At 34.5% G+C, this 25,099-nt stretch overlaps 2 protein-coding genes across 2 annotated transcripts; both read left to right on the top strand.

Annotated features, from left to right (window-relative positions):
* The first annotated feature begins 6,930 nt into the window (after nt 1-6,930).
* Nucleotides 6,931-9,771, top strand: LOC112719722 (F-box/kelch-repeat protein At3g23880). Its single transcript, XM_025770391.3, has 2 exons — nt 6,931-7,475; nt 8,498-9,771. The coding sequence occupies exon 2, from the start codon at nt 8,574-8,576 to the stop codon at nt 9,738-9,740; it is 1,167 nt and encodes a 388-aa protein (XP_025626176.1). The 5' UTR covers nt 6,931-7,475; nt 8,498-8,573; the 3' UTR covers nt 9,741-9,771.
* Nucleotides 9,772-21,270: 11,499 nt separating this feature from the next.
* Nucleotides 21,271-23,576, top strand: LOC112719721 (uncharacterized). The gene is made up of 2 exons (XM_025770390.3): nt 21,271-22,750; nt 23,364-23,576. Exons 1-2 carry the CDS (start codon nt 21,308-21,310, stop codon nt 23,448-23,450), a joined length of 1,530 nt encoding a protein of 509 aa, XP_025626175.1. The 5' UTR covers nt 21,271-21,307; the 3' UTR covers nt 23,451-23,576.
* The last annotated feature ends 1,523 nt before the right edge of the window (nt 23,577-25,099 follow it).

Raw genomic sequence — 25,099 nt, 5'->3', positions numbered from 1 at the left:
ACAGCCTCTCGAAGGCTACGGCCTTACTTTCAGGCTCACACAATAAGAGTCCGCACGAACCAACCCATGAAGCAAATCCTCCAAAAGACGGATATTGCAGGAAGAATGGTCCAATGGGCAATAGAGCTCTCCGAGTTCGACTTGAAGTACGAAACTCGGACGGCGATTAAAGCCCAGTGCCTCGCCGACTTCATTGTAGAATATGCGGGGGACCAAGAGGACAAACCGACTACCTGGGAACTCTACGTAGATGGATCCTCCAATAAAACAGGAAGCGGCGCAGGCATAATACTGGTAGATGAAAGGGGAACCCAGATAGAGGTTTCCCTCAAGTTTGAATTCCCAGCTTCAAATAATCAGGCAGAATACGAAGCCTTGATCGCAGGATTGAAGCTGGCAGAAGAGGTCGGTGCTATGAAGGTGATGGTATACAGCGACTCCCAAGTGGTGACCTCCCAAATAAGTGGGGAATATCAGGCAAAGGACCCAAATATGAAAAGGTACTTGGAAAAAGCTTCGGAGCTCCTGGGGCGCTTTGCAGAAACCGAGGTGAAACACATAACTCGGGATCTAAATAGCAGAGCAGACGCCCTATCCAAGCTAGCAAGTACCAAGCCGGGAGGAAATAACAGAAGCATGATTCAAGAGACTCTCCAGGAACCTTCAGTGGTAAAAACGGAAGACACACTAGAAGTCTTTGAAGTGGTCGGATTAAACCTCGGATGGATGAACCCCTTAGTCGAATACGTAAAATTTGACATCCTCCCTAAGGAGAAAAAAGAAGCCCAGAAAATCCGAAGGGAAGCACAACACTATACCTTGGTGAAAAATGTCCTCTATAGAAGGGGGATATCAACACCATTGTTAAAGTGTGTACCGACCTCGAGAGCCACCGAGGTGTTGGAGGAGGTACATAGTGGAATCTGCGGGAACCATCTCGGAGCCAGGTCATTGGCCAGGAAAGTGATCCGAGCTGGATTCTACTGGCCAACCTTACAGAAAGATGCCACAGAATTTGTGAAAAAGTGCCAGCCATGTCAGATGCATGCAAATTTCCACGTGGCTCCCCCAGAAGAGCTCATTAGTATCACTTCTCCATGGCCCTTTGCAAAATGGGGAATGGATTTGTTAGGTCCTTTTCCCCAGGCGCCAGGACAAGTTAAATACCTAATAGTGGGAATAGATTATTTCACAAAGTGGATAGAAGCAGAACCACTGGCCACCATCACTGCACAAAGAAGTCGGAGGTTCCTCTACAAAAACATAATCACAAGGTATGGGATACCTTATTCCATTACCACAGATAACGGAACCCAGTTCACCGACTCCACCTTTAGAAGCCTAGTAGCCAGTATGAACATCAAACACCAGTTCACCTCAGTGGAACACCCACAAGCCAATGGGCAAGCCGAAGCAGCCAACAAAGTCTTACTAGCAGGGCTGAAGAAAAGGTTACAAGATGCGAAAGGAGCTTGGGCTGAAGAGCTCCAACAAGTACTATGGGCTTACAGAACAACCCCCCAATCCGCCACTAGAGAAACACCCTTCCGACTAGTCTATGGCGTAGAAGCCATGATCCCAATAGAGGTCAATGAGCAAAGCCCAAGAATGATTTTCCACGACAAGATCAGGAATATACAGGGGCACAAAGAAGAGCTCGACTTGCTCCCTGAAGTCCGAGAAGAAGCTCAGATAAGAGAAGCAGCGTTGAAACAAAGGATGACTACAAGGTACAACAAAAAAGTCATTCGAAGGAGTTTCACCCCTGACGACTTAGTCTTAATCAGAAACGACATTGGAGTCAACAAATCGGGGGAGGGAAAGCTCGCTGCTAATGGGAAAGGACCATACAAGGTCAAGGAGGTCTTAGGAAAGGGCTATTATAAGGTGACCGACTTAGGCGGCACCGAGTTACCAAGGTCATGGCATGCCTGTAATATGAAAAGGTACTACAGTTAAAAGCGAACTCTACTCCCTGGTGTACTCTTTTCCCAGCTTCATGATTTTTTCCCAGAATCAAAGGGTTTTTTCTGGAGAAGGGTTTTTAACGAGGCATCATAGTAGGGACTAAGGGAAATAAATTATCAAAAGCCCTTAGTAGCAATAAGGTACCTCCTCAATTAATAAAGATCTCTTTCATCTTAAATATCTCTTTTAAATTCCCTTTTTTATTCTCTTTCTACGAAACGCGCCGATTTAAGCTCGACAAAACGTGAAAATCCCATGAACCGACCAAGATGGTCGTCAGGATAAAACGACGAGGTACAAGTCGGCGTAAAGAGGCTATAGAAGTCGATCATGATAAAACTCAGAAGCAATCTGACTCATAAGTCGGAAAACGAAGCCGAGTAAAGTTAAAATGAATCGCAAAAGTAGCCTAAGTCACGAAAAACTCAATAAAACAAAATTGAGTACTAAAAATAACAAAAAGAGATAAGAAAAAACTAAGAAAAAATAGTAAGGCTGCCTTGAGAATCAAGGAAATTCAGAAAAGCAGGCAAGCCCCAAAGAAAAGGTTTTTTCTAGAAAAGATCAAAGAGTCAAAAGAACCACGAACAGAAAAGGCATGCGCGCATAAGGTAACTCAAAACCCTTATCCAAAAAAGGGCATTTATTTAACGCTAAATTAAACCCTTGTTAAGAAAGGGCATCATAAGTTGTTTTGTTTACGGCCTTAAAAGGCCAAAAATTGTTCAAAACACCAACAAATAAATATAAAGAGTTTAAAAAGAGGGGCCCACAGGCCGGGCCCCAATAGCCAAAATCACTTTTTAAGAGGATCACCACCAGCAGAGTCAGGGGGAACGCCAGGAGCAGAAGTCGAAGAGGAAGTCGGAAGAATGGTAGAGGAACTCGGAGCGTCCTTAGAGCGAGGAGGGGACTCTACGATCCTCTGCCCCCGAGTCTTCAAATCAGACTCAGACTCCACCACGGGGACAGGAGGATCCACGATGGCACCATCAATAACAATCTTATCAGGGTCCAAAGGAGAAAGGTCCAAGTCAGGAGCAATAACTCCGACCTGTTCCTTGAAAATCCTCCAAGCCTCATCAGCACCATCCGCAATAGAGTCCTCCAACTCGGTGTAGGCCTTCCGAGCATTCAGCAAGTCGTTCTTTACAGACACAAGATCAGCAAATAAACTGTTGTAGCTGGCTTGCGCTGCTTTCCTCAAATCCATCTCCATGTTACATTGGGCTTGCAACTTCTTCCCCTTCTCCCGGAGGCTGTCTCTCTCCTCCTTCAGCTTGGTAACTTCCCCCTCCAACTCCCTCTCATGATCCTGATATATGCGAAGCCTACCTTCTAACTCCTCGACCCTCGAGGTCGTCCCTAAAGAGCTGATAGGAGTCTTCTCAAATATATCTAAGAGTTTGCCACAAACCCCCGCCGTCTTAAGACTCTCCTCAACCACAGTGGTGAGGTAGTGCCGAACAGAAACATCATCAATACTCATACGAGCATGAGGATAAATGTTCTTTCGGACGAACGCAAGAGCGTCTGCCTCACCAGAAGCGCCAGACTCTAAGGTCTTGCGCTTCTTTGGCTCTGGTTCGGGAGTAGGTCGGACGGGAGGGGGTGGCAGAGAGGGAGCAGAGGAAGAAATTACAATAGGTTGAGAGGGAGTCCCAACGTTCCGAGGAGGAGGAGGAGAGACAACCGTCCTAACACCACCAGATCTGGCTCGAGACTTTGCCTTGGCTTCCTGAACCCTCTGGTAAGACTCTTGAGCGTTTTTCTTTGCCATCTCTGCAAAAACAAATTGGTAGCTAAAAATCATACAAGTCGGTAAAAGAAATTGCAAGTCGGAAATAAGCGAGAAACGCAAAAATCTACCTAATTGTGACTGGACAAAGGCCGGCGACCCCTGGAGAAATTTTTTAGTATCCAAGTATGGGGCCCTCCCCCACACTTCTCGGAGGAACCCCACAATGGCTGCTTCTACCTCATTTAGGTCATCTAGACCATATTTCTCGCAGGGGGAGGCCTCCAGCCAATATAAAGGAAATCGGGGAGAAGAATGATCATCCAGGAAAAAGGGGTGGTGACCCTCTACAGCTTGCACTTTGAAAAATTAGTTCTTGAAGTCGTGAAAGGACTCGTCAAAAAGGGTAAAAAGCCTCCGACCTTGTATGGCTCGGAAGGACACCCACTGTTGCTTATTATTTAGCCCACTGAAGGGCTTGGTCATATGGAAAAGGTAAAAGAAAATCCTCAGAGAAGTCGGAAACTCTAGGGCCTGGCTGATAGATTGATAAATTTTCAGAAAACCCCAAGAGTTGGGGTGAAGCTGGGTGGGAGCAACCCGGCAATGACGCAATACAGACATTTCAAACTCTGAAAAAGGGAGAAAAACGCCCAAACGAGTGACCATACTCTCATACATAAAAAAGAAATGAGGGGCCGACGAGAAACAAACCCGGTCTTCTGGACCCGGGACTACCAACTCGTACTTTGGCTCATCTTCTTCAGAAGTACAAATTCTATAGTGAGTACGAAGGTGGGTGATAAATTCAGTGTCAACTGAGGGCTCCTCCCCTAGGACCGTAACGTCTACCCACTGGGAGAGAGCATCTACGGAAGCCATTTTCTTTTCTTAAAAAGGGGGTGACAAGAAACCTACAAAAGAAAAGGAAAATCAATACACGGTCTCTAAGGGAAGGGGCACGGAACTAAAGCCTACAAACCAAATCTACCTACAAGATAAAGGCACGCAAATAGAAAGCATGTTACAGAAGGGGAAAAAACTAACCTTTAAGTCTGAAATCAAGACGGGAGGAAGTAAGAGCCTTCGAAACGCAAGAATACAGCACGAACAAATGCAAGGAAAATTTGAAAGATTGCAGAAACGAAACAACGAAAGAGAGGGAAAGTATTTATAAAGACGTTAGGGGCATAATGGTAAAACTGGGGCAACTCTTAATAAAGGTGCACCGTTACCAAGGCCATTAAATCCCTACGCATACCCAACGGACACGACGCTTGATTAGACGTAACCGTCAGAACCGAAAGGTCAAAGAAAAATCACGTCGGTTCTTAATCATCACGTCGGTCCTCTCGCAAATCGGCCAAGACCCCGAGTTGAATACTCGAACCCAACTCTTAAAAAAGGAATTGGGCTCGAGTAGGGGCACTGTTCATACCCTGGCCCAATAAATAGGGCCCAGGATCCAAGCAAAGACGCCCAACCCAGAGGGTTGGCCCTCCATCCAGTATCAGCCTTCATCCCAGAAGTCGGTACTGAACACGACCTGTTCCAAAGAAGTCGGACACGAGGGTTAGCTGGCAGATAACACTCATTCGAATGAGTAACTGCCCCTAGAAACTCTCTAACCACTTCATAGAGCCATATCTTAACCTCCCTAAGATATGGGGACGGTTATCCACCTAAAAAGGTGGCACTACTTCAGCGGTGGTTATTGGATCACCACTATAAATACACTGACACCCTTCAGGTATCTCTAAGTTCCAATACTCTCTAACCTGCTCACACTCTTGCTAACTTAGGCATCGGAGTGTCTTTGCAGGTACCACCCCCCATTCTTTCACACGTACAAGTCGGACGGAGGAACACCGAGTAACAGGTCCACTCGAAAGCCACCTCCCTCACACGTTTGGGCCAACCAACGCCATCCGGCCCACTAATCTCCAGTTACCCACCGTAACAGGGGCCTATTTAAATAATCTTTGTTACTCGTACTAATTAACTTTTGATGATACCAATTTCTAATTGCTTTTTGCACGTTTTGTGTGTGTGATCAAGTGAGGTGAACGATTTGCTTTGTTTGTTGCATGAAAAAATTTAAAGGATCTAACATAAGGTAATTCTTAGTGTTAGTTCTTTTAATTTTTACCCATTTAATCTAGGTTATCAATGACATGTTCTTTGAAGGTCGAATACTACTTTCTATCCATCTTATTTTCTCATTAAATTCTCCATCTTTTTCAAATTTTGTTGTTGTCTTCTTAATTATCTCCTTTTGATTTTGCCGCTATTTTCTATCTTTTCATTTTTGTGGTTATTTTCTTATTAATTTATAAATAAAATTTTAAAAGTTCATAATGATGACATCTAAGCAAATAATCTCCAAACTTAATATATAAGTGCCATGTTATAAAAGAATTCCTTATTTATATTTTTATAAAGATAAAGATAAAGATATGATACAAAAAAAATATTGGAAGACCATCATAATTTATTATTTTTTATTATTAGTTATATATAATTAAAATATGTTGGATGTTCAATTTATTAAGTATACGAATGATTATTTTTATTCTTGCGTGGATGGTTATTTTTACTATGGGTAAGCGACGACAGTGATGACGTGTGGCAAGCCAAGTAGCAACAGTAGAGTAAGATGATTATTGATGAAGATGGAGTGACAGTCGGTTCGGAGAAAAGAGGATATTAGAGTGAAATGCTTTGATAAATTAGAGTTTGAGATGATCATTTTTTTGGAATAATTGAGTGAGTTTTTTTATTTAGGTAATTTGTGAAATTTTTTTATTTTTTATATGTATTTAGGCCAAATTCAAAGTCTATTGTACATGTTGTCAAGATTTCTCATTGTCTTTTCCGCTAGGGAGCCAATGTAGTATTTATACAATGGGCTATTTATTTGGCCCAATATGAGTTAAAAAAATTGAACATCCAAGATAAAGTACTACTAATTTCTCAAACATAATACACTAATACTATCCAGAATAACCATCCGGATACCAAGGATAATAAACATCTGATATCCTACTGAATCGAACATCCCTATACCCTCATTGTACACATTGTATAAATACTCCATTGGCTCTTTATATTTTCTCTTATTTATAATATGTGCAATGTATATAATATCCTGCTGAATTGAACATCCCTATACCCTTATTATACACATTATATAAATACTCCATTGGCTATCTATACTTTCTCTTGTTTATAATATGTGCAATACATATGATATTTTCTTTTTTTGAAATTTTATTTTTTTAAAGATTTCCGGTTTTCAATTTGAAAAGGATTAAAAAAAAAGTAAAAAACACATAACCCCCTTTCTCACGCTTTCTCGCAAACGGGAACCCTAGCAGCCACTCTCTCTCTCCGAGCTCCAGCAGCCAGCCCATCGCCGCCGTCACCAACGAACTCTTATCCTCAGTCAGCCCAGCGCCGCCTTCACCGACTTCACCGATTTCACCGACGAACTCTTCTCCTTAGCCAGCGTCCAGCCCCTCCGTCACCGATTCTCTTCTCCTGGGTCCCTTCTCCTCGCGTCGCCAGGTCTGCTCGGAGCTGCTGTTGGCGTCGCTGCCTCTGTCATCATCGTCGTCGGCCTCCCTGAACTCGCATCTTTGACGCCAGAGAGAGAGAGAGAGAGAGAGAGAGAGAGAGAGAGAGAGAGGGTGTATTCGATCTCCCCTCTCTCTGTTCGAGCTCGCTTTCGTTCCTCCCTGGCCGTCACTTCTCTTCCTCCCTCGCGGCCGTAAGCAAAGCTGCTTCAATTTATGATTTCTTATTTTGTTAATTTTACTGATTCTGAGTTGCTGATTTTTCCCTTTTTGTTCATTTTTGCTTATTTTGTTAAATTTTGATGGATGATGGTTGATGGTGTTTTTGTTAAATTTTATGAAATAATTGTTATTCTGAGTTGCTCATTTTATGAAAAAAATTTGTGTTTTGAGTTGGGATTGTTGCTGATGCGATTCTGAATTTAGTTTGGATGCTGAGTTTGGATTCTTTGCTTAGTTTTTTTTTTTTTTTGGATTCTCTGGCTTTGTATGGCTTTGGATGCTGAGAAATCTTTGGATTCTCAGCTTTTGTTGAATACTTGATTAGTATTGAGAATACAAATGTAATAGAATAAGATTTGCTTCAAAAAAGAGTGAAAGAAGAGCAGTTAGACTCTTGATTACTTAGTTATTTTGTTTCAGGTCAATAGCTTCTATATATATAGTGCAGACCTTGTATTTGGAAGTGTGATTCAATTTTTATTTCAAAATAATATGATCAGTGTGTATTGATTCTCAATAATTTCTCAATTCTAAGTCTTTGATTTCATTTATTTGTTTCTTATATCACAAGAATTTCCCTCTTTTTTTCTTGTGCTCGTCACCATTCTGTTCAGTGTTTATATAGATTGTTAAGCAATTGAGCTTATTAGAGATTAGAAGTTAATTAAAAATCTTTTATTGTTAATTTTGAATGATAAAATATGAACAAGTTACTATGTGAAATGGTAAAACTTTGAATTTTATTAGTTTAGAAAATATTAAATTTGAATATTTGAGATTGTATATTGAATTTTTAATGATTTCATTGTATATTCGATGACAGGTTTGGTTCTCGCAAGTCGCAACCTTGTGCTTTACTGTACCATTTTCGCAAAACAAATCATGAAATAATCAATCTAATAAATACAGAATATATCATTAATTAGAGTATAATTTAATTAATATTCAAATATTTTAGAATATTCTAACATTTATGATTCATTCTTTTCTGCAGAGGCCACAACCTAGAGAGAGAAAATATATATATACTTCACCTCAGCTTCTTGAAAGACGGAAACCCTAATTGTCTTATGACTACGAGAATGAAACACCTTGAATGCGAAGATAATCTTCCAAGAGATCTGATTAGAGAAATCTTGCTGAGGCTTCCAGTGAGGCTTCTCCTGCAACTGAAGATTGTATGCCGTTCATGGAACTCCCTAATCTCCAGCCCTGAATTCGCCAACCACCAACTTCAACGCTCAACGCTAACTCAGCCGCCGCCATTGCTGTGTTGGAAGGTACCGAAACGGGCGGGTGACGTCATGCATTGCTCTTCACAATCTCTTATTCTTGATCGCCAGCATCAGCCAACTACATTCGGTTCACATCCGGCTGATGGAAAAGTCATCTGGGGATCTTGTAACGGATTGCTCTGCTTGCTCCAAGGTTATCCCTTTGACACTCTTACTCTTTTGAATCCCAGTACCCGGTCGGTATCCCCATCCGTTCCATTCGAGTGCTCCCACAAGTGCGGGAAGCTTGTTTTTTTTGGCTTTGGCTATGATATTCTACATGACCAGTACAAGTTTGTTATGGGTTGTCGTGGCTCATCTCTTATAACTGATTCCAAGGTGAGATCTGGGGCTATAGTTTTCATTTTTGGTGCAAATCCTTTTTGGAAAACTGTTGATCATCCGGTGTTTCCGTATGATATTCATGGCACAAGTAATGGAATATTTGTGAGCGGCACCCTCAATTGGATTGTGTATGATCCTACTATTAGTACATCTTATGAATTTGAGTGGTTCCTTCTTACCTTCGACTTGAGAACGGAGTTGTTTGGTCGATTGCGTCTGCCTGTTACTAGATCGGGCTATGACTTCTCCGAAATGCCTCCCTTGCAACTCCACAATAACTGTCTTTCTGTTTGTTATCCCACTCCGCATATGCCAATTATTTGCACTCTCTGGATAATGAAGGAGCATGGAGTTGAAACGTCTTGGACTAAATTGCTGGCAATCCCATTCGATGTTGGAATCTCGCCATATGTTTCGGTAGCATCCCTCTATATCTCACAAGATCATAATCTTTTGGCACTAAATCAATCTGATGGCAATTTTTTTGTGTATAATTTACGTCAAAACCAATTAGTTTCTCGTGTGCCTTACGAACATTTTGGGGCATGTTTATTCCTTTGCCAGGAGAGCTTGGTCTCACCATCACATTATTGTGGTCTTAAAACTATTCAAGTTTGATCATCAATAAAATTTTATTATTTTTAATAAATACTTAGTTTTAATCATATTAGATGTATATTAAAATTAGTTATTAGTATGAAACAAGTGTAATAACTTCTGTTATACACGTGATAAGATTAAAATTATAATTTTAAGTTATTTTGTTAAAATTAATTTGAATTATAATAATTTGATTAATAAAAAAGTAATATGTTATGCATTGTTTGTTTTTTTCTTAATCTAGTGTTAAGTGTATCTGCGACTGAATCTAATTTCAAATAATGAAATATTACCACTCTATCAAAAGTTGGAATATACCTTTTAAGGCTAGTTTTCACCTATGGTTAATTGTATATTGCGTTATCAAGAATAAAGAGTAAAGATAATCTACGAGTGCTGTTACAAGATTACGAACACTTAAAGGATAACTGTACGATGAATGTGGTATACAGAGAAGTTTTTGAGAGTTTACGATGAAACACTAATTTCTAAATCTCTTAATCAAACGGATAAATTGGGATAAGAATAATACTTTCAACTTTTTTTCTGGTTAAAGTCTTGCATTCTATCACATGATTTTCCATTCTTCTAACTTGCATTCTCGTTTCATTGCACAAACCATTAGTTTGGTCTATATTCCGCAGCAACATAACAGGAGCGCTAACCTTCACGATCAATTTGTATGGTAGTAGAACTGAACAATTTATTCCATTTAGAATCTTTGGTGAGAAAGCATCTAACTCAAATTTCATATTTTTCTCTTCAGCACACACAAAGTCAGAACTTAAGTAAATTTTTTTTTGTCTAGGTAACCCTGCAGTCATCTTATTGTTGATATCAGTGACACAATCTAGAGTTGGTGCAAAAATTGTTCTATTCTTAAAATAATTTTCAATAGATAAATTGGATAACATATTTAGATACACAAAATTAATAAGGTCATCCAAAACTGTCTCAGTTTTTAACCAAAATGTTACATGATATATGAATGATCGATTTTTAATTAACTTCTAAGCTCTAATATACTCAATTGCTTGATAATCAAAATAAACACTCTAAGAGAATCAGAATATAATGGTAATGAGCATAAGAAAAAAAAAAGAGAAATTCTTGTGATATAAGAAACAAATAAAGGAATTCAAAGACTTTGAATTGAGAAATGATTGAGAATCAATATATACTGCTCATATTATTTTGAACTAAAAGCTGAATTACACTTCCAAATACAAGGTCTGCACTATATATGGAAGTTATTACCGTCGGATATATGGTAAGTTTTTTTTTTAATTTTTGTTACTATGTTTACTAATTATGGCCTGCATCACTTAGACAGAGATAATCAAAATTAATTTGGTAATTAACCCACTAAAATTAAAATTAATGTTTGTCATCATCAATTTAATTTAGTTAATTTTTTAACTCAACAAAAATAATAATATATTATAGCAAAAAAATAATAAATAATTTTTTAACTATTTATTTTTATTTAATAGATATATATATTAAAAAATCTATTTCCAAAACAATGAATAAATATTTTTTTGGATATTATATTGATTATTTAATCAGGGTCCTAATTGTCCCACCAAGACTATGTAAGAACTTTTAAATATTAATTTATATAAAAATAATTGTATGTAAATTTTTATTTTATTTTAAAAATTGAATTTTTTTAAGAAGATATTATAACTTTAAAGACTTCAAATTTTAAATAGGGTTTGACGAGTAATATACACCGTCGAGGAGAAAAAAAAAGCCAAAGGTGTGGAAAGGAAAAATACAAAAAACTAAAAGAAAACCATAATCCCCTTTTCCTTTATAGTTTTTAATTTCACCTTCTTGTTCTGGAATAAATTTATTATCATGGTTTCTTATTGTTTTTTCTTATCATTTAATTTTTTTATATTGCATTTATTGTTGTTTAAATTAAATGTGAAATTACAATCTAAGGTTTTTTATTTTCTTTTCCTCATCATAAGTGTTTTAAGAATTACTTGACGGTAATTTAGGCATGAACGTGAGGTTAAAATTTTTTTGGAGACTACGACCGACTTGTTTTGACCAAAGTGCTGCCATCTGAGTTCTTTGTGAGGAGATGGGAGTGATACTTGCAAAAGACTCTGATGTTTAAGTTAGGAAGAACTTTAAATAGGTATTTTAGTAGATTGGGACGTGAATATATCTGAGGGGTGTCAGTAGAGATGACAAACGAGCCTAAACTCGCTAGGCCGACCCGCGTAAACCGCCAAAAAGGTGGGCCGGGCTGAAAAATTGAGACCGTCACACATTAAAAGTCCGCCTAACCTGCACTGCTTAAATTGTGGTTTTGGCGGGCTTCTCCGTCGGATTTAGGATTTTTTTGAAGATGTTCTGATTTAGTGTTTTGGATTATATTTTACATTTGATTGATTATGTTCTAAACTTGTAATTGTTTAATTATATATTTTGGACAATATTTATTTTACTTTGGACAATGTTGGTTTTATTATTTTGTTTCAAAAACTTGGTTTATAATTATGTTTATTACATATTTATAATTATAAAGACTTTATAATGTTTGTAAATTTAAAAATTATAATTTTTTTATGTCTTTAAAAATTAAAAATTTATTAAAATAGTTGTGAAATTATATATATTATTTAATATTTTGTTGGCAATTTATATTATTTAACATTTAATAATAAAAATGTGAAATTTGGCGGGCTTGGCCCGTCAGACAATTGTTAGGTGAGGCAGGGTGAAATTTTAGAACCGCCTCATTAGGTGGGGTGGGGCGGGACGGGCTTCCCCACTTGCCACTTCTAGGTGTCAGTATATTTAATTATTTATAGTAGAAAGATAACTAATTTTTTTTAGTAGTTCCACTTTTGTTGGTGATAGTCGTTCCTTTATTTTGGAAGTTTGTTGGGTCTATCTTTTAAAAGAAATAGAGATAGTATGAGAGATTTGGAGAAACAGTTGCTTATTTAGATAAGTGGAACTGAACTTCTTTGTCGCGTCCGACCTCTTAGGAGGTTGGGCGAGTAGAATGTACCACTTTTAAAGGGCTTTTATTCTTAATGGGTTTAGGCTGGATTTTGGATCAGGTATGAACAATAAGGCTTTAATTTTTTTTTTGGTAACCCATAAGATTTTATTTATTGGGTGTCCAAATATTGATTCTTTTTTTACATCTTTTTTGGTGTTGTTTGCCACTCTAATAGTACTAATTTAACTATTTTTGTTTTAGGTTCTATTCCTATAAGCCCCACAGGGAAAAATTACTTCAATAGAGAAAAATTACTCAAACTTCTAAATTCTAGCAAATATCAATAATATATATGTTAAAGGATTTTTACTAAAACATAGGGAAAAAAATAAATAAAACAAATAAAGAGAGTAGTAGCAGTCCAATAATAATATTGTTTATGGTTTTGTTGTGATTGCTGCGATATCCTATCCCTTCTGAAAAACATCAGAAAAATGTAGTCAAATAAAAGGATAAACCCAAATATAAAAATGACAATTGAGTTAGTGACAAAAAGAAACTTAGTCGTTTCTCAATATAATATTCCCTTAGAATATCTTATGATGCAACAAAAACAAATTAAATAAATCGCAGCGAGTCCCAGAGTATTTAACACACCATCAATATTAGTCTTATGAATAATTTATTAAAAATATATAGTAAAAAAAAATAATAAAAAGCAATTAGAACTTATTTTATTTATTTATTATTTATTAATTATTTTAATAATTAATAAATATTAAATAAAATAAATTTTAATTTGTTAGTATTATCAATAATTTATATATAAAAAATATTTAATAACAAAAAATTAACTAAAAATTAATAATAATTAATAAATACTAAATAAAATAAATTTTAATTCTTTTTATTTCTCTAATATTACTATTTAATGACGTATATATTGCCAATATATGTGTTTCTTCTAGCCACCTTTCTCCCTCCTTTCTTTATTAGAATATATGTGAATTCATAAGAACGAAATTCTTTCTTTAAAAATGAATTTCTTACCTTTAGTTTTTTTCCTTTTGTTATGTTCAAATAATAATATTTTTAAAATTAAGTTGGTTTAAGATAATATTTTATATATCTCTGATAAAAATGTGTTGATACCGTCATACCTATGAAAATCAAATCGAACGGCCAGTTCAATTATGCTAATCGAAAATTAATTATTATATTAATTTGATTTAAATAAAAAAATTAATTGACAGTAATTGATTAAAGAATTAAAAAATTTAGTCAAAGAATTATTATAAATCTAATTTTTTAATAGTTAACTGATTTAAAATAATAAAATATAAAAAATTATTTTTTTAAAATATTATATATTTTATATATAAATATATTATTTTATTATATCGTATTCAATTTCGGTTGATTCTTAATTGAATTTTAAAATTTTAAAATTTTTAATTCTATTCCTTCAATTGAATCTTATTATACACTAGGAATTTTTATTTACTACTACTAGTCTCTCAACCAAGTCTTGATTTGAGTGCATTTATTACAATGTAAAAATCATCACTACTAAACTAAGACTTTGTATGCATTATACAAATAGCTTACCTTCTTTATAAATGTGAAAATAAACTATAATTTTTATTTATGAATATTTAGAATGTTGATAAGTTTATTTTAAAAAAAATAATTTTAAATCCATAAAAAATAAATTTTTCTTGCCAAAATTATTTAAAATTTTTAAATTAGTGCGTTTAACAATTCCAAATTTAATTTTCTATTTCTGTTGTGCTAAATCAAGCTTTTTTTTCTCCTACCAACACCAATTGTGTGTTTTCGTTTTTGTGACAAACTAGAATATTTAAGGAAGTTAGCGATTACTGTATTAAAATATTTTTTACCATCGAAGTGGTTGCAATGGAAACTTTGGGCGTTAATGTTAATATACCAATCAATCTATTGATATGAGGTTTTATGCACATAACATGGAGAGTGGTTTGAGCTTGGAATTTGTATTGTGTCAGAAAATTTAAAAAAATGTTAAAGATAATCGAGACATATCTACTACATAAGAAATTGGGAAGAATTTAATGTCTAGTTCTATATAAAAATTAAAACAAGATATACTCATTTTTAATTGATCAATTAATCCTATAAAATATTAAAAAAGTATTTGTAATTAATTGTGTAGAGAATTTTGGTTTATTATTAGGTATTTTAGGTTTTTATTCGATAGTAGATAATTTAAAATTTCGAGATAAAAACACATTTTAACTAATTCCTAAAAAATATAAATTTGGATCAAATTCGAACTAATAACTACACCGAAAAAATACTCAGTTTGATCCTAAGTGTTGTGACTAGGTGTTGCAAGGCCAATGATCTTTAGGGGAATGTGAATTAGCAGTTTTGGTGTAACTATATGTCTATATTTGGACCGAATCTACATAATAGACTTTTGTTAGAAAGTAGAATGTAGTGTTCCTGAGCAACATGTTTTTTATTGGCCAAAAACCGTAGAACAGTTTATTTTATTTTGTTAGATTGGTTATATTATGGGTGGGCAAAATGATTTCACATGCAACAAATGGATTAGTGGACCTAATCCCAGAACTTAATATTAGGGGGATCAAATTTTTAATCTGTAATTAGTAATTACTATTTATTTTGTGTATGATTTAATTATTCTGTTGTTATACTTTTTATTAAATAAAAAGATAAAATATTAAATTGGTCCCTTACGTTTAAGTTTAATTCTGTTTTGGTCCCTAAAGTTGTAAAGTATCCTATTTGAATCCAAAAAGGTTTCATTTAGCTTTAATGTATTCCTACTGTAAAGTCAATATTAAATAATTAATCTCACCGTTCCACCAAACCTTAATATCTTCTTCTCTGAAGAAGAGGTATAAATTCAAGAGACACAAGATCAGCAACAGATGCATTACCACGAGCTACTAGCCTTGATTCAAGCATATGGAGAACATTATCGATTGTCGAAAACTCACTTTTCTCGGAGAATTTTGTTGATAGCGACGAGAACAAGGCTATCGTTACCTTTACCGCAGGAAACTCCCCTCAACAATCGAAAAGTTTGGTTATATAAGTTTTTCATATCTGAAAACTAAAGTTTCATTAATTATTTAACATTAACTTTGCGGCAGGACTACATTGAAGTTAAATGAAACTTTTTTGGATTCAAATAAGACACTTTAAACTTTAGGTACCAAAACAGGATTAGACTCAAACGTAAGGAACCAATTTAATATTTTGCCCTAGATAAAAATTATGGAAAAGTTTAGGGGGCCAGCAGTTTTGTTGAATTTTGGCCAGCATGTAGCCAGCAGAGAAAGGTGAATCATTGGATGAAATCTCACACCAATCTCACACCATTAGATCATCATTGATGGCTATTTGATGGCTACCAATCACAAAAGTTGCTGGCCCCCTAGCATTGCTCAAAAATTATAAATTAGGTTTCTTCAAGCTATTTTCTTCAAGCTATTTTTTATTAAACTGAGCTTCCCATGGTCATCCATTTCATTCTTATCCTAACACTCCCCCATGGATGACCATTTAGAATTATGCCTCGTTAAAACCTTACTAAAGAAAACCCAATAGGAAAAACTTTAGTGAAGGAAAAAGAGTACAAAATCCTTTGTGATGAGGACTGCCTCATTAAAAACCTTGTCAAGAAAAACTCAATGGGAAAAAAACCTGACCAAGGAAAAAAGAGTACAGTCTCCCCTTCTTGTCGACATCATTTAATTTCTCGAAATTGGCGCATCCCAATTTCATGTAGCAATCTTTCAAAGGAGGATTTTGGGAGTGACTTTGTGAATAAATATGCCAGATAGTCACTTGAGCGGATCTGTTGGACATCAATTATCCCTTGATTTTAAAGATCATGAGTGAAGAAGAATTTGGGAGAAATATGCTTTGTTCTATCACCTTTGATGTATCTGCCTTTAAGTTGAGCAATGCATGCTGTATTATCTTCAAACAGGACAGTTGGAGCTATCTTATGATCAGTCAGTCCACATGATGACAGAATATATTGGATCAAACTCCTGAGCCAAAAATATTTGCGACTAGTTTCATGAATCGCTAGTATTTCGGCATGATTAGAGGATGTTGCAGCAATCATCTGTTTCGTGGACCTCCATGATATAGCTGTACCTCCATATGTGAACAGATATCCTGTTTGAGATCTCGCTTTATGTGGATCAGACAAGTATCCAGCATCTATATAGCCAACTAATTGTGACTTGGATCCATAGGGATAAAACAATCCCATATCAACTGTCCCATGAAGATATCGAAAGATTTGTTTAATTCCGTTCCAATGTCTTCTGGTTGGAGAGGAACTATATCTTGCTAATAAATTCATAGCAAATGATATATCGGGTCATGTATTATTAGCAAGATACATTAGCACTCCAATGGCACTAAGATATGGTACTTCAGGACCAAGGATATCTTCATTCTCTTCTTTAGGACGAAATTGATCCTTTTCCACATCTAAAGATCTTACAATCATTGGAGTACTTAATGGATGTGACTTATCCATATAAAATATCTTCAAGATCTTTTTTGTGTATGTTGTTTGATGAATAAAGATCCCACTTTTTATATGCTCGATCTGCAGGTCGAGACAAAACTTAGTCTTTCCAAGATCTTTCATCTCAAACTCTTCTTTTAGAGTTTTTATAATTGTTGGAATCTCTTCAGGAGTCCCAATGATATTTAAATCATCAACGTACACAGCAATTATAATGAATCCAGATGCAGATTTCTTTATGAAAACACATGGACAGATATCATCATTCTTGAATCCATTTTGGGCCAGATACTCAGTAAGACGATTATACCACATTCGTCCAGATTGCTTTAGACCGTATAAAGATCTTTGCAATTTAACTGAGTATAACCATTGTGAATATTCATTGGATGGTTTAGATATCTTTAGTCTTTCAGGAACTTTCATATAAATATCCCGATCTAATGAGCCGTATAAATCCACATTCATTAAATACATATGCAGTTTATGATATGCAGATAAATTGACCAAATAACGCAATGTTATCGCATCCACTACAGGAGAATACGTTTTTTCATAATCTATACCGGGTCCTTGTGAAAAACCTTGTGCCACAAGTCGGATTTTGTAGCGCACAATTTCATTTTTCTCATTTCGTTTTCTCACAAATACCCATCGGTATCCAACAGGTTTTACATCTTCTGGTGTACGGACTACAGGTTTGAAGACTTCACGTTTTGCAAGTGAGTCTAATTCAACATTCATGGCTTCTTTCCATTTTAGCCAATCATTCCTTTGTCAACATTCTTCGACTGATCTTGGCTCAGGATCCTTACTTTCATGCATGATATTTAATGCCACATTATATGCAAATATTTCATTGACAATTGTCTTATTTCGGTCCCATTTCTCTCCTGTAAAGACATAATTTATCGAGATCTCGTCATTTTCACAATTTTCAGGTACCTGAACGTTTTCTGGCGTTAAAATTATATCAGAATTTTGGACAACTGCAGGTGTCTTTACTATGTCTTTTTCAACAGGAATAGTATTTACCTCTTTTCTCTTTCGAGGATTTTTGTCTTTGGAACCGACAGGCCTGCCACGCTTCTGGCGTGTATTTGCTTCGGTGGCAATTTGTCCAACTGGGACATCAATTCGAATTGGGACATTTTTTGCTGGTATATACGACTTGGTTATCCTCTTTGTATCGAAAAATGCATCAGGCAATTCATTTGCTATTCTTTGCAAATGTATAATCTTTTGAACTTCTAGTTCACATTGCCCTGATCGAGGATCTAAATGTATCAAGGATGATGCATTCTAATTAAGTTCCTTTTTAGGAAGCTTATTCTCTCCCCCTAATGTTGGAAATTTTGATTCATCAAAATAAATAAGAAAGATGTAATAAAGTATAAATAGAAAAACACTACTATCAGTATTTATCAATACTATTATGCTACTATAAAGATAATATATTAATATTATATTAGTAGCATGTAAAGAGAGAAAGTAAAAGTACTATATATTGTAGTGCATATAAAAAAGAGAGAGAAAGTATTTGTTTTTATTATTGCTGTATGAATTCCTTTTGCCTCGTTTATGCTTTTATAGACAAACAAATTCTACTTTTCAAATTTCATTAATTATGCTTTGTCATGAGAATTGTTCCTTTTAGCATAGGAAAACTGAGCCTCCTATGGTCATCCATTTCATTGTTATCATAACAAGTTTGGGTAGTTTTTATGAATAAAAGCTCATCTTTGTTTTTTTTTTTTTTTTGAATAGATTTGTCATATAATATAGATTTGTCTTCAATGTGGTTAAAGGTAACTTCCCTAGGTCTATCGGTTAAGGTGGATCAGTATTTTTTTTTTATGAGGTTCGCATTATTTTTGGGGGTAGGTTCGCAATATTTTTTCAACAAACAATGAATTTTAAGCGATGCAGGAAATTTGGGACAAAACAGGCATAGGCCCAATTATAAGAGACAAATGATTGACCAAAAATATGTTTTCTTAAGAAGTTTTTTTTGGGGAAAATGCTCTATTCTTGTGTTATATTAAGACAAAAAAAAGAATACATTTTTTATTTAACTAAGTTGGATTAGTCAGGTAGTTAGTTCACTAGTCCGCTTAAGTAAGTATTGAGGTTTGAATCCTACCTTGTGTATACAACAATCCATTAATCAGCAATAAATCCTTAAATGAAGTTTCGATCTGGGATAGATTAGTCCTTAATTTGTTGGATTAGGAGATACTGTGGGAAGCTAAAACAAAAATATTTAAATAATAAAAAGCCTCGGACATTGTACATGTGACTAAAACTGTATAGTTTTTCATTAGTGTATCCTATAAAGCTTAATTTATATTTATCAGTTGGAAAAGTATAGGTAAACAATAAAAATACTAAACAATGTGAATAATGGATATATTGGATGTTCATTTTACTAGGTGTACGAATGATTATTCTAATATTAAAATTTAGGTGGATAATTTAGAAGTATAGTGTACTTTTATTTGATTGGTGGTTGTTCATATTGTTCAAAAAGGTCATTAATTATCTAGCATATATAGATGTTATATTATATAAGGTAATTTTAGATATTATCTTCCTAGTATTATCGTAAATAAATACAGAGAAATAAATAATTCCTGACCAAAAAATAATTTTTTTTACCAAACATGCAAATACAAAAAAAAAAAAAAAAAAAAAAATTCTTTTTCCGGAAGACAACAAAAGTTCCTATGCTAAAACTGAGATTTATATAGATTTTAATATGTTGAGATGAGTTTAGTAAATTTATTACTTTCTTATATATTTAAACTTTAAATATTTTGATGATTTTAGTAAAACTTTTCAATTTTTTTATTTATATTTACTATTTTCTTTACGTAAAAACTAGAAAGGTAGCCTTTCATAACTGAAAAATAAAAGGACATAATTATACAAGTTTTAAATCCAAAAGACGTATAACTAATGAAAGGTTTAATATAAGCGTAATATTTTCTTTCTCATTCCATCAATCATGTTATATTATCCATTCACCCAACAAAGAAGTAAATAAATAATAAAAAAGGGACTAATATAAAATATATAATTGATATTGCAATGCAAGGAAGGAAAACATATCAATCACATTGGTATATTGGTTCATCAGAAAATAACATAATAGGTTACATGTAGATATAAAAGGTAATATTTTGTTCTCATTATTAACATGCAAATAAATAAATAAATAAATAAATAAATGTGCACTTTTGTTTAATGAGGTAGATAGTTCATTTTCCAGTAGCCATTAAATATAAATGTGTTTTAAACCTATATATTTTAGAAAATACTAATGTATATAATAATTAGAAATTCTTTTTTTTTTTTTTGGTTTCCCACGGTATCCCCCAACCCGGCAGGTCAAGGACTAATCCGTCGCGGTACTGAGCTCCATTTAAGGGTTTGCCGCTGGCCAATGGGTTGCTGCATGCACAAGGCGGGATTCGAACCCCCGACACTTGCTTAAGCGGACTAGTGAGCTAACCACTAGACCAACCCAACTTGGTTTAATAATTAGAAATTCTAATTACATATTTTTCACATATACACATAATTAATTAGTAAGAAACAATTTTGTATCTCACAAATATTCAACTCAAATTAAATTATCATTGTTAATACCAACATCACAAAGAATGTTCATAAGAAGTATAACTTGAAAGTACTAAATTGGACTACAACCATTTTATTTGTGTTCAACCCATTTAATATTTTAATTATATATAGTTATAAAATATGTGTGCATATGTATAAGTGAAATAAAAAAAAAAAAAACAAAGAAATTAAAAATATACATTAATTCTTATCAAATGATCCCATATTGAATTTACTTAAACTTTTACCTATGTTTTTTTTTTCTTCCTTTTATTTACTTGTTTAGTGGTAATGTATCAATGATGACAATAACACTACATCTAAACACACATCTCAACCTTGAAATGATTCATCACAAAACAATACATAATGGCATATAAATAACAACCCAATTCTCCTAACCAAACCATGTCCTAGGTTACACAAACAACAACAATGTTGTCAATATTTTGGGCATTGGCATTGTCATTATTAGCATGCCAAAGCTACCACCCTATAACATTAACCAATGCCCAAGCACCTTCAAAGTTACCAACTTCAACTTCAACTCCAAAATCACCAATTACAAACACACACACACATCCAAATGGACCTTCTAATAATTCACCAATTACAAACACAAATTCAAATGGTGCACCTTCTAAATTGCCAAGTGCAACTTCTCCAACTTCTTCTTCTTCTAATACACCAAAGGTGGTAGCATCATCCCCATCTACTAGCAAAACACCAATCACAACCACATCTTCATCACCAACCAAATTGCCAAATTCCCCAACTTCTACTACTACTACTACTTCCCCTTTGAAACAACCTCAACAACCAATTCCCAAGGCTACTTCTTCTCCTTTCAAACAACCTCAACAACCAATTCCTAAGGCCACTTCCCCAACCTCTTCTACTTCTTCCCCTTTGCTTCAACCCCAACCAATTCCAAAGGCCACTTCACCAATCTCTTCACCAACTCCTAAGGTAATACCCACACGTCCAACATCTTCTGCTCCTATCAAACCGCCCCCGGTTCCTTTTGTTCCGGTTAAACCACGACCAATTCCTATTGCTCCAATTAAACCACTACTACCAGTACCCATTGCTCCTATCAAACCACCACCAATTCCCATTGCCCCGATTAAACCACCTCCGATTAAACCGCCTCCGATTCCTGTCGCACCGGTTGAACCACCCCCAATTCCAATTGCCCCAATTAAACCACCACCTATTAAACCTCCACCAATTTCAATTGCTCCAATTAAGCCACCACCAATTAAACCACCACCGGTTCCTATTACACCCGTTGAACCGCCACCAATTCCAATTGCTCCAATTAAACCAATTTCAATTACTCCGATTAAACCACCACCGGTTAAACCACCACCAATTAAACCACCACCGGTTCCAATTGCTCCAATTAAACCACCAGCAATAGCACCAAAAGCACCCACACCAAAGATCCCACCACCACATCCACCTAAAAAAGCACCAATTGTACCACCACCACTGCCACTTCCACCAACACCATTACCATCAGCACCAGCACCACCACCTCCTAAACACAAGAAGAAGGCACCCGTAATATCACCGGTGCCTTCTCCAGCAAGTAACACTCCTACACCTGCACCCTCACCATTGCCATACACCCCAGCACCTTCCCCTGATGACTATGCTCCTCAACCTCCACCACCACACAGGCATAGAAGAAGGAGACACAAGCACAAACACATCAAGCATCACCATCCACAATCTTCTTCTTCCTTTGATCTTGCTCCAGAACCATCATCATCATCATCAATCATTAGAAAGAGTCCACCAGCACCATTAGTTGATGATACTACTCCCATTGATACTCAAGACACACCATCACCTGCACCAAGTGCAAATGGGGTAATCTTTATCTTTTAAATAACCAACATGTTTAAATAAATAACGTCCTTTAAATTTGATAAAAAATTTTAATAATACCTCTAATATTTATTAACTATGTTATGTGTACACTAAAATCAGCTATTAGTATAAAATACATATTGAAATATAAATATATATTAAAAATAAATTAAACCACACGTGTATTTATACACAAATATATTTGTGACTGATTTTAGTGGTTGATTTTGGTGTACGAATAGTATTTTTGAAGATTTATTTATTTTAATTTTGTCTTAAAAATTTGTTATTTATATCAAATATATTATTTACAGCTAATTTTTAAAAAATTTTAAAATCAATTCAATAACAATTTTAAAAGAACAACTTTTAACATAAATCAGGCATAATTATCATGCATTATTGTTGGATTCGTCCTAAATTTTTTCTGAAAATTTAACCATTATGATATAGTTGATGTAAATCGAAAATTTTAAGGACAAAACTAAAACAAAATAAAACTTAGGAGTAATTTTTGACAAACTTCAGAAACTAAAAATATATTTTATTCGATAAATAAAAAAACAAATAAAAATACTAATTTATTTTTTTTCCCCTTTGTTTTGACATGTAGAACGGTGCATCATCATACAATGATCAAGTGAGAAAGATGTTGGCAAGTGTTGGATTTGCTATTGCCATTTTGTTTTGTCTCAATTGATAATATGTTGCTTCAATCTCTAAGGAGCTCCATCTTTGCTTTGCAAATTAAATATAAAAAAAAATGAAAATGATTTGCTATATATATGATACTCAATAATATGAAGCTATACATATAATTTATTTATTTTTCTTTGTTCTTTGATTTATGTATTGTCATATTTTTCTCACAATTATTACTGAATATATGAGCCTCTTTTTTCAAATAAGCAGTTAAGCACTCTTTTACTAGTATCAAAATATACAAAATTCATTATATTATTATATTTTTTGGCAATTTTTTGGTGACTAAACAAGAAAAGAAACAAAGCAAAAACTATTCTAAATTCGAGCGGATGATTCGTTGGAGATCAACACCAGGCTCATACCAAATAACATGATTAGAGTTACTCTTGGCACCATATTTAGCCATCAAATCCGGCAGCTCTATTTGCTTCTCGGGACACCCATTCAACGTGAACAAGCCAAGGACGAGATAAAAGCTCCTGAATCTTGTGAACCAAATCTGTTACTTCAGATGGATACCCACTTGTAAGCTCATGCATGATGGGCAGAATGTCAAAGCAATCTTTTTCACATATAATATCCCTCAAACCGCAATCCCAAGCTAAAACCAGTCCCCTCCAAACAGCAAATAATTCACATCTGATTATAGACCAAGGGGGAATGCTTCCAGAGCAGTCCGAGATCCAATCTCCCTTAGAATCTCTAATAATACACCCAAATCCCGCTAAATTTGAATCCATATACAAGCTTGCATCACAATTAACTTTAAAACTATTGCCTACCGGTGGTTCCCAACACAGGCAATTTCGGAGAGACCTAAAGGCATTGCTTCGATTCCTGTAAACCTGTAAGTCCTTGGCGGTAATTCTGGCCAAGGCAACAACCTTATGGTCTGTCCAAGGATTGTCAGTGTTGAATATGTCATTGCACCTAATTAATTATTATATAATAATTCTATTTAATTAATATAATGAAAGGCCTAAGAATTTTAAAATTTTCCTAAGACCCAAAATAATGGCCCATCCCTGATTTCCAAAATTGTTTGGTGAGAAACGATTGATCTTATTTGGGCCTCTCCTGGCCCATTCTAGAACAAAAACCTCTAAATCTTATTTGTGTTTTTCAGACCCAACAGCATAATAATAAATATTTGTAATTAGTAACTATCAAAAAAAATATTTGTAATTAGTTTTCTCTTCTTTGGACTTTAGTTTCGTTTTAATACAAAAAAAAAAATCCAAAAAAAAAATTATTCCAACCAAAAAATAAAATAAAATAAAAAATACCGTAACAAATTATTGAATGAAATTCTAATCTGCAAGGAATTAATTTTTATCTTTTTAAGTTGGGAATACATTGAGAAACCACTAAATAATAAAGAATAATTTCATCCATAGATTAGGAATCATGGTCTTTAGATTCATTAATCATGGTCATTAGATACATATATGGACTATTGATGTATAAAATATAAAATATTTGGTATTATACTTATATATGTATACAGTACTATTGATCTACAATATTATTCATAAATATAGTTTATTTATTAAATTTATTTCTTTATCGTTAAAGGTCAATTTTTTCATCCAAAAATGTGTAAATTTAAATAACAAAATAGAAATGATAAGACAAGTACTAAAA

This window comes from Arachis hypogaea, chromosome 11 (genome assembly GCF_003086295.3).
Source record: "Arachis hypogaea cultivar Tifrunner chromosome 11, arahy.Tifrunner.gnm2.J5K5, whole genome shotgun sequence".
NCBI classification, from domain to species: Eukaryota; Viridiplantae; Streptophyta; class Magnoliopsida; order Fabales; family Fabaceae; genus Arachis; species Arachis hypogaea.
This window is presented reverse-complemented; position numbering and strand designations above follow the sequence as displayed.

Bases quoted from the DNA above. Each gene is read 5' to 3' on its own strand.
- LOC112719722 (XM_025770391.3), top strand. From the start codon at position 8,574: ATGACTACGAGAATGAAACACCTTGAATGCGAAGATAATCTTCCAAGA.
- LOC112719721 (XM_025770390.3), top strand. From the start codon at position 21,308: ATGTTGTCAATATTTTGGGCATTGGCATTGTCATTATTAGCATGCCAA. The intron at 22,751-23,363 runs GTAATCTTTATC...TTTGACATGTAG, and splicing joins CTGCACCAAGTGCAAATGGG to AACGGTGCATCATCATACAA.